Raw genomic sequence first — 14637 nt, forward strand, 5'->3', positions numbered from 1 at the left:
TGACCCCACTTCTCAGACCGTTGATCCACGAGAATCACTCCCACTCCAATCTTCTTATTGTTGTTGATGTCTTCGTTTATGATTATGGACTCCACAGACGTCAGGAAATCGTTTCGGATTAAGTTGTTGAAAGGCATTGAGAGACGGTTCTGTGTTGGGTTTACATCAGTCACGAACAGAGTCTTCTCAAATATCAGTTTAGCGTCTTTAACTTCTTTCATGTCTCTCATCACCTTGACAAGCCACTCAGGCGTCTCTCTCGCTGTCCCTGAAGAAGGAGCAACCTTTGCTTTCTTGACTCCACCACTACGCTTCCTCTGTTCCACAGCACGTCTCTTGCGGCTTGTGTTCTCCGTTAGGCACAAAGACAGAGAAGATTGGGAATTAGGATTTTGTGGGTCTTTCGTCTCCCTCTCCTCGGACTCAGCCATCTTGTAATCAAAGACTACGAGTGAAGAACAAGAGTCAGAACTAGGTTTTGTAGTGTTTTCGTCTCGGAATCAGCGGGGATGAAACATGAAGAAGATAGCAACTGAAGATGGTTTTGTTCTGTCTCAGAATCAGTAGGGAACTGGTTAAGATCGATAAGCGATGAAGAAGTAGAAGTTAAAAACCCATTAAGCTTTTGTTGTCTCTTCACCAAAGACGATCTTGTTTTTCTCGGGAAGAGACAAAAGATTCTCTTCTGGCTTTCTGCTTCTTCTTCAGAGACAGTCGTACGACGTTGTTCTTCTTCATATAACATAACCCCGCATCAACCAGTACACATAAATTCGACCACATGCCTTTCCCTGAAGCCGTGAGATGAACCTCATCGTAATACATACTCATTGTGAATTTTTGATAGAATCGAAAACTTCAAGTTCTTCTGAGAGAAAAAACGTGAGATACACAAGGAAGTCAGAGAAACTGAGAGAAAGTGAGAATGAGAGAGCCTCTATTGCCTTAAATAATACTTACGCTCTATGCTTAGTGCTTACTGCTTACATTAAATTTAGGGTTTCCTTTTTTTTAATTTAGTTTTTAATTACTGTGATTAGTAACTAATTATAGCCGTTGTCTGATTTCCTTTTCGTTAATAGTTAACCTTATAATATTTGGTCCCTGTGTCGGTATTTCCTTTTTCCAGGAGTGAGAGAACTAAGAAGAAGTGCGTACTTACAGTTTGATTGGTTAACATTTTGTTTTTCCTTTTTGAAAAAGATAGAAATAAATCTATAAATATAAGTTTTTTGAAATAATATTTTATGAGATTTTCAGATTGGCTTCTTCTTCTTGACATTATATCTTCCAAACAGCTCAACCGAGTAGAGGGCTTCCTCTTTCGATATGTATTTCAAGCAGTTACCTATACCATATGGAGAGAAAGGAATGGGCGGCGACATGGAGAGAACCCACAAACAGCTGAACGCATCACGGGGTGGATTGACAAACATGTAAGGAATCAAATCTCAGCAGTCCGACTTATGGGAGACAGAAGGTATGACGACGCGTACCAACTCTGGCTTCAAGCTCGCAGCTAAGCTTCAACGGGAGGTCTAGATATTCAAAATAGTTTCAAATTTTGCTTCAATTTTTGTTTCAACCAAACGATGCACAAGTTGTAAAACAGTACATTTTTTCTTTTGAATATAATTTAACATTGCATTAAAAAAAAAAGAGATTTTCAGTTATTATCTTGTGATAATGTTTTATGAGACTGTGACAAGTATGGCGAGGAGTGCGCCACATCTATCGTGGTTGGAGAGGATGATGTTTCAAAGTAACGGATCTCGGAGATGTGTTCTCTTATGTTCCAAGTTCGATGCAGATCCAGTAATTAAGGTTAGGTACATGCAGAAGGCAGAAGAAAAGGAGGAGATATATTTCCTGCACCATCTCTTTTTTTATTCATTCATATCATTTGAACAAGCCTGGTCAATTAATTTTTCTGTTTAGTTAAGAAAAGACAAACATGCTTTGCTGATTTGAAACTAAACTTGATTATTGTTGAATGACTCTTACTAATACTAAGGTAGAGGATATATACTGTACATACAAGTACTTTGAAACTTTGATATCTGTCAAGTTTTATGTCTTTTTGTTAATTATTTTGTGGCATCATATATATAGTAATCAGAATCCTAAACCCTAGAAAAAATATATAGGAAAACAAAAACCAAACGAAACCAAGGAGGCTAGTTTATGAAAAATGTGCAAAGATTTTGTGAATTCAAAATTTTTTGAGTAATGAAAACAATATAGGGAACTGCTTTTTTGTCTTATGAGCAGAGATTTGTTTGGACACCTGAGGATATCTTGAAACAATGTCACATCGGAGAAAGAAGTCATATATGACAAAGTTTATGCAGGTAACTATCCTTGGAGCAAAACTTCTCTAGACAAGAAAACTAGATCTTTTTGATGGGTGTAAGAGAAACCTTGTGTTTGTGTAGAAATATAGAATATACCTTCTTGAATTTATTCACAATGATACAAAGATATATATACACACATGTGTAGATGGCTAAACCTAAACTTGTCGATCAAGTTATACTTGTCGATCACGTTTACAACTTAAGGCCAAATAACATAAGATATAGTCCAATACTCCCCCTCAAGTTGGAGCATGGAGATTAAACAATGCTCAACTTGGACACTAGATGCTCAAAATGTTGTCGATGTAAAGCCTTTGTTAATAAATCAGCGAGCTGATCAGCCTTTGGATCGTGACTGGTAGAAATGATATTTTCTTGAACGGCATCTCGTACGGCATGACAATCCACCTCAACATACTTAGTCCTCTCATGAAACACTAGATTTGCGGCGATGTGTATAGCCGCTTGATTATCACAAAATAACTTTACCGGATCAAGCAGCTGGTAACCAAATCATAGACCAATTGTCGCAGCCACAAGAGCATGGCACATAGACCTATATTCGGCCTCTGCAGAAGAACGTGAAACCGTTTGTTGTTTCTTAGCTTTCCAAGAAATTGGCGGGCCTCCAAGGAAAGTGATATAAGCACTCAACGAACGTTAGCGGACATGCGGCATAATCAGAGTCGCAATACGCAGTTCATTCCATAAGTGAAAAAAAGTAATCATATAAAATTGTGAATCTTATTTGTGTGAGGGATTTACAACCATATGTCTCTCCTATCCTTTCCCAAATTGTTTTTTATACCATCGACCACCATACATGTCTAAACTTAGAAAGGCATGATCACAAGAAGCTCCAACAAATTACCGAGTACACAATGGTTTAGAGTAAACTATACAACTCCGGGTGGAGCCGAGGCGTTACAACAACTTCCACCGGTTTAATCTTTGGCAAGTCTAAACCAGGCCCTTCGGCCATATCCAGTGGTTCACCAGACACTTTGCGTAACTCAAACCCTTGAAGCAACCGAGCCAACACGAAGTGTACAACTCTTAGACCAAGATTGATCCCTGGACACGACCTTCTTCCAGAACTGAAAGGAATGTACTCAAAATCGCTCTTTTCACATTGTGATTTCTCTTCCATGAACCTCTCAGGCTTAAAGGCTTTGGGGTCAGGCCAGATCTTGGGATCCCTATGAAGTTTCCAGATGTTGACGAGCAAGCGCGTGCCTTTCTCAACACGGTATCCTCCCACGAAACAATCTTCACGTGCTTCGCGGATTCCTGATCATTCATCATTTTGTACAACCAAATAGGTTTTAGCATATACAAGATTAATAAAGACAATTAAGAGTCTTTGATTTGTGACCTGTAAGAGGAGCCGGCGGGTAAAGTCGGTGAGTTTCCTTAACAATAGCTTGTAGATACTTGAGGTTTTGTATGTCGGATTCTTCAACCCATCTACCTTTCCCGACACAATTGTCAATCTCTTCTTGTGCTGCTTTTAAAGCAGCTGGATTGTTGAGTAGCAGCGATACTGCCCATGTCAAAGTGATGGATGTGCTGTCTGATCCCGTTAATGTGAGAACCTACAACAAGAAACAGAACATTTTTATTTTGTGTGAAAGAAACAGAACATCTATATTGGTAGACTTTCATTTCAAAACCAATTGGTAAGGAGTAAATTATAAGTCATATTTCTTATATCCAACATATATCCAAATTAACGAGAGTGGTGAAACTGTGCATACCAAAATTGTTGCCTTCACAATGACATCGCGTACATGTCCACATATCACAATACCTTCTGAGAAGATGTCGAGCAGTAGATCCATGATTGTTTTTTCTTGATCCTTCTCATTTATTGATCTCTTCTTAAGATGTTCTTTGAGCCACTTGGTGATGACTGAGTCAAGCTCCTTAAATAATCTCTTCATTTGAGAAATTTTTGCAAAATCCAACCATCCTAGCCATGGAAGAACGTCGCCTATCATAGGAACCGCAGCCAAGTACACGCTATGCTTCAACGCTTCCTTATAACGCCATTCCTCGCTCTTCACTTCACCGAAACCAATCCTCTTCCCCACCATCTTCCTAAGGATTATATTGAAGGTCAAAAACTCGAATAACATGTCAATCTTCACCATCGAAGTGCCACCACCCCCTTTGTATAGGTGTTTGATCAATGCGTTTACTTCTGAAGAACGAATGTGACCAAGCATCTCTATACTCTGGTTTGAGAATAGATGGACGGTGACAATCTTACGTAACTCACGCCAATAGTCTCCATAGGGAGCCAATGCCAGAATTGCATTGTTGTAGCCTACATACCGACCAAAGGCTATATTGGGTCTGGTTGCTAGAGCCAAGTCGTTGGTGGTGAAACAATCTTTCACCGTTTTTGGGTCGCTGGCTACAACCAGCCTATAAAACCCTAACTTAAGGGAGAAGATAGGACCATGTTTTTCGGACATGGCAGCTAGTTTCTTGCAAATGAGTTCTTTGCCGCGCAATAGATGGAGGTGGCCGAATAGAGGCAAAGCTCCTAATGGCTCTGGGATGGTGGAGCTATCAACTTCACTTTTACTCAATTTTTTTCCGAGGAAAATGTAACCGGCGATTACAAGGGCCAAAGAGAAGAGAGAAAATTGGAGAGTAGTAAAGAGAAAAATCATGGTGATTTTTTGTTTGATGTATGAGATAATGAGAATGTAGCTTTCTTTTACGCGTATATATATAGAAGTATGGTATGAACTATGAGGTAATGTAGCTTTCGTTTACGATATATGTATGTATTATTATAAACATCATTAAAATGTTGCGTAAGTATCACAACCTCTCTTCGACGGGAAAGTTTTAAGCCAAGAATTGTTTTTGAGTTTATTTTATAAAATATGTCACTCAAATTTCATAACAGGTAATCAATATTAGTCATACTTACGCAATAGTACTAATTATCAGTTAAAGAAAAATAAAATCAAAGGGTCGTTTATTGACTAAATTTAAATTTAGTGTTAACTCGGTTTAAAACTTAAAAAGCTACGATGTTAAAAAACATTTCCGACAATTCAACCACCACAAGAAAAAAGATAAATCAGCAATACTATTTACAAGTTTTATTTTTGAATTTCAACAAATTTATAACCGTTAAACTCCATTTGATAAAATCCAAAGACACCATCAATTTTGTGGGGGTTGGTTAGGGCCTAGGCGCCTAGCTAATACAGAGATGGTCCTTAAAATTGTCAGAGATATTTTGATTTGTCGTTGATGTCTCCATTGAGAAACTCTATACGTTATTTCATTCACATCATATATGACAAAGAGACATGGAGTACGTAGTACGACTGATTAGTCATGTGATTATATTTGTGTGGCCATATTTAAGTATCGCAATTTTCACATTGGAATTGACATTTCATACATATCAATTTCCAAGCATGTATAACGCATGGGAAAGGAAACAAAAGATCGAAAGATGTTAAAATTCGTTTTATCATGATAATGCGTATAAAATAAATATAAAATATAATGAAAGGCTATCCTTGATGAAAGGCGTCTGCGAGATCCCACGTCAAGTTAAGCTGATAACTCCAGAATCAAAGGAATCTCCCGAGTTTCCTCCGATCAATCACAGCTGCGCCTTCGAAATATTCTTCTCGGAGTGCGGTCTATCTTTTCCTCTTCTGGGGATTCTGGTCGAGCTTATGCACGAACTAGGGATTGCCCTACCTCAACTCTGCCCAAATGTAGTTCGGGTAGTACTCTGTCTTCAGACTCTTGCTGAAGAGAATGGATACCGGATCACGCTCTCCGACATCTTTCAGTTGTACACATTGAAGAAAGGGAGAACTTCGGGGACCTTCTTTCTCAGTCCGCGAAGTAAATTCAGAGTCTTTGCGGACTTCCCTGAGAAAGACGAGAAATGGAGGAAATCATATTTCTTTTTCCCTGTTGACGAATTCTCCTATGGTCCGAACACAGAGTTTTTTGTCCGAGAATGGACACATCGTCCGGGTTAGATGGCTTTTTAGAGATTGTATTGCATGTTTTTCTCTTCCTAACTTTGCTTTTCAACGAACTAACCCTTTTCTTTTGTCTTTTGCAGTCAAGTTCCCGAAGAAGCCACTTTCCCATACCTTTGCGGAGCAATTCGTAAAGATTTGCAATCGCAGCGACCTCTCGTGGGAATTGTTCACCTGCGAACGCATCCGGAGTTCGTGTGCCCGAATTTACTCGCGGTCCGACCTCATTTCTTCCACCCCTCCCACCTCCCCTGCTGTTGCCACTAACATGTCTCCACTTTCCTATCGCGAAGAGAAGAGGCTCCAGAAGGAAAGGGAAAAGGCGAGAGAAGCGAGAGAGAAAGAAGATAAGGCCAGGATGGTGAAGGCCTTAGATGACGGGAAATCCAGATCTTCATCTGGTAACGGGAAGAGTTCGGGTACCGTAGATCCGGTTTCCGAGTCGAAGACCTCTGATCATCGTGATCAAAAGAAGGTGTCTTCAGGAAAAGACATAATCCGGATCTCGGATTCTCGCTCCTCCCGATCTTCTCGGGAAAAAGAAATTTCTGAAGGAGGCCATAGTGCAACCTCCTCAAGGAAACGCAGGAACGAGGAATCTGAAGTTCCTTCCCTTCAACGCAAGAGTCGTTCTCGTCTGAACGACGAGAAAAATCCTTCCGAGGACGCTGGAACCAGGCTGGGGTCAAAACCAGAAGAAAGAGAAGATTCACAACGGGCCCCGGAGTCCGACCTGCCAACTCCGCTTCTTGTCCTGCCTTCGCGGGATTCTGAGAACCGGGGATCCGTCCGTCAGGAGATTCCGATCCCTACTGGTAAGTAGAGTCACTTCGTATTTCTCTCACTTCGACTTCATTTTGACGTTTTTTTTTTACTTTAACAGCTCCTCCGAAGTCACCAGCTGATTTCATGAGGAACTTTACTCCTGTTGGGATGAGGATTCCTCCCTTTAGTGACTTAAAGGAGGTCAACAGAGCGAACTACTTTCGCTTCGCTGATAAACTCGGAGAGGTAATACTTTGAACTTTTCTCCTTATATAAAAATAAGAACTTTTCTTTGTGTCCTCATGAATCTTCGTTTTGACAGTTAATGCTCAAGTACAACACCACCTTCTCCTGCCACGAGTCCCAGCTCTTTCCTGTTAACGAGCTGGATGGCCTCAGGGCTCGGGTTGCCGAACTCGAAGATGAGATCCATCAACTCAAGGAGATGGAGGAGGAAAATGCCAGGGCGGTGGCAAAGGCGAACGAGATCCGGGAGCGAATGCTGGAGGCCGAGGGTCGCTGTAACCTTCTTGAGATTGCCAAGACTGATCTTTCCGAGAAGCTGAAGATCGGGAAGAACTTGTACCTCGAGGCATGTGACAAGGTTACCTCGCTGGAAGCTGAAGTTAAGCGAAGCGAGGAATGGTGCAAGATCGCTGCTGAGAAACGGGACGAGGAGCTCGCAGTAGCGAAAAAAGATGAAAGGATGAGGCTCCGTGAACTCTATAGCGGACTCGCCTCGAAGCATGAGACCTATTACAAGGCCATAAGCGATAACGAGATGATTGGGACGCGTCTTGCCGAGACTCGGGCGAACCGAGAACTTCTTGAGGAGATTCTGAAGGGAGAGATTCCGGACATCAAAGCCGAACTAGAGTCGGTAAAGAAAGATGAGGAAGAGGCTGAGAAGAAGGCTCGCGAGGTAAGCGCTCTCAGACCTCAACCAAATGAGTTTACTCATCTCTTTGTAGCGACTCCCCCAGAGCCCGTGCAAGAGACATCTCTTTCCGAAGATGATGTCGCCATTGATGAGTTCGGAACTAACAAGGATCTCATGGTTGGCCAGGAGTTCGAAGCTGTCGCTCTGCCCGAGGAGATGCAGCAGGATCCCGACGTCAAGGATCAATGATCTAGTTCCGTGGTTGTGATGGCTAGTGTGCCCCCCTTTATTGTTTTTTTTTAAACTCGAACCTATTTATCGCTTTTTCCTTTTTGAAGACTTGAATATTTCCCTTTTTTTTATAAATCCTTTTGAATTATAAATCCGGAGTATTCGAGAAATTTGAATACCTCGTACGAAAAATTAAGAAATACTTAAGATTTCAACGAGATACGCAGTTTACACGAACTCAGAATTCATTTCTCAATGGATTAGGGAAATATTAAGAACGAGAGTTATGTGGGTGTTCTCAATAGAAAAGATGAGGATCGGGACTCGGAGTCCGCAGAGATCCTTAGTCTGTGTTGAACCAGACCCTTTTTTGCTAAGTAAAACTTAGGCTTATCTTTCAAGAATTACCAGAGGTCTGAGCGTGGTTTCGAGAAAAGTAGTTACGAGCTTCTTCTCGGTTTAACGGATTGCGAGATAATTCTCGGCTTCTTTAAAGGATGTTTAGAAGAGTATAAACATTTTATTTGATTTAGAGACTGCACTCGAAGTTCGAGCTGCCTACGTACCCAAAGGTGGGGATCAAGTCTATCATAGTTCGATTTACAATAATGAAAATAATAAAATACTTAAACAAAGTATCTCTTCAGATGAATGGAATTCCAAGCTCTTCGGACTGCTTTTCCTTCCATGTTTTCAAGGCGATAAACTCCATTGCGAACTACCTAAGTAATTCGATAAGGACCTTCCTAGTTAACGCCTAACTTTCCTGCTCCATCTTCGGCTGTATTTTGCTGAACCTTGCGTAACACTAGTGTCCCAACGTCGAAGTGCCGATTTCGAACATTCGAATTGTAGTATCGTGCCGCGGCATTCTGGTAGTTTTGCATTCGAATTAACGAACGATCACGTCGCTTTTCGATTGTATCAATGACGTCAACCATCTGCTCATTGTTTGCAGCCTCGTTCTATAGATTGTACATCCTTCTCGGACTCGGCACAAATATTTCAGCGGGGATTACGGCTTCCATTCCATACACTAGTGAAAAAGGCGTTTCCCCGGTTGCTCGTCTGGGGGTAGTGCGAATTGCCCAGAGAACGCTTTGTAACTCGTTAAACCAAGCTCCTTTGTGTGCTTTCAATTTTTTCTTCAAGGTAGACAAAACAGTTTTATTCATTGCTTCAGTTTGACCATTACCCTGCGGGTAACGAGGCGTTGATCGACTGAGTCTGATTTGCCATTCTTCGCAGAAAGATTCGAATTGCCGTGAAATGAATTGAGAACCGTTATCAGTAACGATCTCATATGGAAAACCGTGCCTACAAATGATGTCCTGCCAAATGAACTTGCGAACTTGAACCTGAGTTATGTTTACGTAGGCTGCCGCTTCTACCCACTTCGAGAAATAATCGGTAAGAACCAGGACAAATTTCACCCCGCGCGTAGAAACATGAAGAGTCCCAATAATATCCATAGACCATTTCATAAATGGATAGGGCGAAGAGACTGATGATAATGGCTCGGTGGGTTGGTGAATTGAAGGTGCATGCTTCTGGCATTGCTCGCACTTCCGCGCATACTCCTCGCAATCCGCGATTAATGTGGGCCAGAAATATCCGTACTTTCTTACTTTATAGGCCAAAGAGCGACCTCCGGAGTGATTTCCGCATACTCCGTCATGAATCTCTTTTATCACAGTACGGACCTGCTGTCCGAAAATACAGATCATGTCAGGACCCGAGATGCTTCTTCTGTAGAGGATGTCGCTCGAAATGCAGAAACGAGCACTTTTAGCTTTCAGTCACCGTGCCTCCCACTTATCCGCAGGGAGAATACCATTAAGGATGTATTCTCTGATAGGTATCCGCCAGTCTGCCCCCCAATCCGGAAGCGGTAGCACTGGTTGCAGTGGTTCCGGATTTGGCGGTGTTCCGATTAGTGATTCTACTTCGGAGTTCTGCTCAGTTTCCTCGACCCTTTGTGGTTCTTGCTCCACACTCATCCTTCTATGCATAGACCGTGTTGTCACAAAATTCAGCTCTTCGGTGGCTATGCTGGGATGTTCAATTACTTCGACAGGAATCATTCGGCTCACTGTTACTTCAGAACTCGACGCCAATGCCGCTAAAGCATCCGCCGCTGAGTTCTCACTTCGCGGAATTCTAGTGAGTTCGAAACTAAGAAACTTTTTACTCAATTCCTGAACCTGAGCGAGGTAAGCTTCCATTCTGAAATCTTTTGCTTCATAATCACCGGAAAATTGATTAGAAACGAGCTGCGAGTCGCAGAATGCCCGTAGTTTTGTGATACCTATCCTAACCGCTAGGCGAAGTCCTGCAAGGAGAGACTCGTACTCCGCTTCGTTATTCGACGCATTAAATGCGAGACGAAAAGACTGTTCAATTATTTCACCATATGGGGATTGTAATCGGATACCGATCCCGGAACCTTGTTTTGAGGATGCGCCGTCCACATGAAGTATCCAAGGTCCTTCATTTTCTTTGACTTCCATGGAAACCAGAGGTAGTTCGATCAGAAAATCTGCGTGGACTTGAGATTTCAAGCTTATCCTTGTTCGGAACTGAATATCATACTCGCTTAACTCGATTGCCCATTTAACCAATCTTCCTGACTGACTCGGACTATGCAAAATTGCCCTTAAAGGTTGGGTAGTTAGGATAATAACCGTATGAGATTGAAAATACGGTCTTAATTTCCGAGCCGCAGTAATTACTGCCAGAGCTAGCTTTTCCATCATCGGATATCTTGACTCCGCTCCCGAAAAAGACTTGCTTACATAGAAAATCGGTATCTCGTCGTTCCGATCCAATCGCACTAACACTCCGCTTACTGCGCTGTCAGATACCGATACGTACAAGAAAAGCTCTTCTCCGAACTCGGGTTTCGCTAACACGGGAGGTTTGGACAAATAATCTTTTAGATCTTTGAAAGCCTTTTCGCAATTCTCATCCCAGATGAAATTCTTGTTCGCTTTTCGGAGCAGATTATAGAATGGAAGGCACCTATCGGTTGACTTCGAGATGAAACGGTTCAAAGCTACTATCCGCCCCGTGAGTCGCTGAACTTCCCGGATGTTGCGAGGCGAAGTCATCGCCAGAAAAGCGTTCAACTGTCGCGGATTAGCTTCGATTTCTCACTCCGTGACAATGTAACCCAAAAACTCTCCCGACGGAACTGCAAAAGTGCACTTGGTCGGGTTCAGTTTCATTCCAAACTTATTCAAAATTGCGAAGCACTGTTCTAGATGCTCAATATGCGAAGTGCTTGATATTGACTTCACCAACATATCGTCAATATACACTTCCATCGTTTTACCAAGGAGATGTTTGAACATCATATTCACCAACCGTTGATAAGTGGCTCCAGCATTTTTCAACCCGAAAGGCATGACTATATAACAGTAAGTTCCACGGTCCGTGATGAAAGCTGTTTTTTCATGATCTTCCGGATTCATCAATATCTGATTACACCCGGAAAAAGCATCCATAAAGGACATCATTTCGTGGCCCGTAGTTGACTCCACAAGTCGATCGATGTGCGGAAGTGGGAAACTATCTTTGGGACATGCTTTATTAAGATCGGTGAAATCTACGCAAACCCGCCATTTCCCATTTTTCTTCTTGACTACAACAGGGTTTGCCAACCAGTCCGGATATTTGACCTCGCGAATCAAACCCGCATCGAGCAGGCGCTGAACTTCAGTATTTACAGCCTCGGCTCGGTCTGGACCAAGTTTCCTGCATTTTTGTTTTACTGGTTTGAAAGTCGGGTCAATGTTAAGCTCGTGCGAAATGACTTTTGTATCGATCCCTGTCATCTCCTCGATTTTCCAGGCGAAAGTTTTTTGATTCCTTTTTAGGAAAGTTATCAGTTCGACTCGGAGTGTTTCGCTTAATCCCGATCCTATTCTCACAGTTTGATCCGGATACTCCTCATTAACTACCACTGCCTCTACGAGGTCACTGCTTATCTTTTTGACGGGATTTGCAGGCACCTCGAGCTGTGGTTGCTATTGAATTTTAAGCTTATGACTGGACATGTAACACATCCTCGTAGCTCGCTGACTTCCCAGGATTTGCTTTACTCCGGATTTCGTAGGGAATTTCAAGCATTGATGATACGTTGAAGGTACTGCTTTCATCTCATAAATCCAGGGTGTTCCCAAGATAACATTATAAGCAGCCAGACGATCGAACACAGTGAACTCGACCATTTTGACTATGCCTTCTGCGGATACCGGGAGCACAATCGTTCCTAGTGACATTGAAGTTTCGCTAGCAAAGGAAACCAAAGGAGATGGTGGCCCCTTTATATCTTGCTTCGATATCCCCATTCTTGTCAGAGTATCGAGGAAGATTAAATCCACCGAACTCCCAGTATCAATGAGAACCCGAGATACTTCGCAATGCGCAATATCGAGTGTTATGACCAGAGCATCATCGTGTGGTTTGTCAAGTTGACTTGTTTCGCTTTCGGAGAATGTTACTTCAGGTAATTGTTCCTCAGTAAGTCTGGCCTTCTTGATTATCGGGGGGGTTGCCCTCCGTTCGTGTTGCTTGATTGCACTAATGGAGTCCCGAAAGAGCTTGGATCCTCCCATAATCACCTGGATTCGTTTCTTCGGTCCTTTCGGAACATCAGGGGACTGGATCCTTTTGGTTTTTTTGCTAGGAGGAGACGGTTCCTCTGGTTCTACTATTTGCTCCGACGGATGAGTTGGCTCAGCTCCGAAACGTCGATTTCAGTTATTTCACCGGATGCGAACTTGGCAGCCAGTAACCTTCCTAGAGCCTTGCAATCTTTCGTAGCATGCCCATTGACTTTGTGGATCTCGCAGTAGGCGTTTGGGTCACGAATCCACTTGTTACTCGGGAAAGCGCCGTTTTTGTTCTTTGGCGAGAAAGATTGCTTCGCAGGTGAATTCTTCGGAGAACCTTTTGGCTCCTCCCGATCCACTGAGAATGTCCCAGCTTCGGGTTTCCGAGTTTCGGGTTGAACAGGTTTCTTCTGAGGAGGAAGTTGAGCAGGTTTCGGAGCTGCTTTGAACTTTTTTGCTAGAGCAGCCCGCTCTTCTTCCGCGTTTATCCAGTTCGTTGCCCGATGGAGGGCGTCTTGAATAGTGGCTGGTCGGTTAACAACCAACTCCTCTCGAAAGCGGGATTCGTGCCATAGACCGTTCTTGAGTGCAGCAATAGCTGCGGAATCAGACAAATTTGGGATCTGGACCATAATCTCTTTAAAGGAGGTGATGTAAGTCCGGAGCGGCTCTCCGGCTCCCTGTGAGAGGTTCCATAGCTGGGCATCAGTTACATCGCTCTTGATGAAGTATACGTACTGCATGATGGAAGCAGTGGATAGTTGCTTGAAGCTATCGATCGATCCTTCTTCCAGTTGAGTAAACCAGGTCAAAGCCGGCCCGGATAGGTTCTCGGCGAAGAGCTTGCATAAGCCCGCGTCTACTTCGTTTGGATCCAAATGTACCCGACCTGCGTGACCTGAAAAGACGCTAAAAATTCTTTGGGATCTCCCTTACCATCGTACCCCGGAAGTTTGACCTTCCTTTGGTCTTGAATTCGCAGGGCCACAATTCGCGGAGTAAAAGGAGTCCTTCTCGTCTCCTCGATCATTCTATCGACTTCGGGAGCCAAACTGGTGGCTTGATGAACCTTCGAACTCATTTCCCGAATCTGATTTTGCAAGTTCTGGATTTCCGGGTTGACCGGAAGGTGAGGTGGATGGGACTCGGTTTGAGGATGATGCAGGGTGCTACCAAGATGGATGGGGAGAGGTGTTCTGGCTGGAACAAAGGGACCGCCGGCTGAGTTTTGAGGTGCTTGAGTATGACGGGACCCATCTCCAGGCTCACTCTGAGAGCCAAGAGGCAAAGAAGATGGGAGCACGTTGCTCGGGGAAACGAGCCTAGGATCCTGAACCTCCGAAACGTTCGGACCATGAAAATCCAAATGGCCGCGAGGTCCGCCGGTCCGCAAAGTTCCTGCAAGAATTGTATCAACCCGATCCGCATAAGCATTATGGACTGACCTGATTTCGGAACAACTTGCTGTGAGGACTGCGATTTGGCTGCCGCTTTGCTCTTCAAACGCTGAAAGCTTCTCAGACAACGCAGTGGTGGCGAGCTGCTGCTGGTCGGTCTTCTCAGACAGATCTTTCAGCAACTTCTTGATCTCGTCGAGGACTGAAGCAGGATCCGCCACGTCTGACATCTTTTCGATTGATATTCTGGAGTAAAAGACTAGAAATCCCCTCCTTCTAGCGCCAAATTGTGGATGTCGGAATCCGCAATACAAATTTTAAGATGTGTGTCGGGTCGTCTAGCCTTGCTAATTCGAATAA

General features: G+C 43.2%; 3 protein-coding genes across 3 annotated transcripts in view; 1 reads left to right on the plus strand and 2 right to left on the minus strand.

The window, feature by feature from the left end:
• LOC110230084 (B3 domain-containing protein At5g24050-like) overlaps positions 1-431 on the minus strand; it is a 6788-nt gene extending 6357 nt beyond the window's left edge. Inside the window, exon 1 of the mRNA XM_021032072.1 lies at positions 5-431. Within this exon, the coding sequence (XP_020887731.1) occupies positions 5-431 (427 nt within the window). The remainder of the gene's footprint in view (positions 1-4) is intronic.
• Positions 432-3065: 2634 nt separating this feature from the next.
• LOC9321760 (cytochrome P450 82G1) lies at positions 3066-5072 on the minus strand. The gene is made up of 3 exons (XM_002885648.2): positions 4115-5072; positions 3733-3952; positions 3066-3647 (listed from the first exon to the last, which is right to left on the minus strand). The coding sequence occupies exons 1-3, from the start codon at positions 5036-5038 to the stop codon at positions 3244-3246; spliced, it is 1548 nt and encodes a 515-aa protein (XP_002885694.1). The 5' UTR covers positions 5039-5072; the 3' UTR covers positions 3066-3243.
• A 1361-nt stretch (positions 5073-6433) lies between these two features.
• On the plus strand, positions 6434-7452 carry LOC110230191 (serine/threonine-protein kinase PRP4 homolog). The gene is made up of 2 exons (XM_021032252.1): positions 6434-7203; positions 7272-7452. Exons 1-2 carry the CDS (start codon positions 6657-6659, stop codon positions 7409-7411), a joined length of 687 nt encoding a protein of 228 aa, XP_020887911.1. The 5' UTR covers positions 6434-6656; the 3' UTR covers positions 7412-7452.
• Positions 7453-14637: the final 7185 nt, after the last annotated feature.

Source organism: Arabidopsis lyrata, assembly GCF_000004255.2.
Source record: "Arabidopsis lyrata subsp. lyrata unplaced genomic scaffold ARALYscaffold_3, whole genome shotgun sequence".
Classification (NCBI taxonomy): Eukaryota; Viridiplantae; Streptophyta; class Magnoliopsida; order Brassicales; family Brassicaceae; genus Arabidopsis; species Arabidopsis lyrata.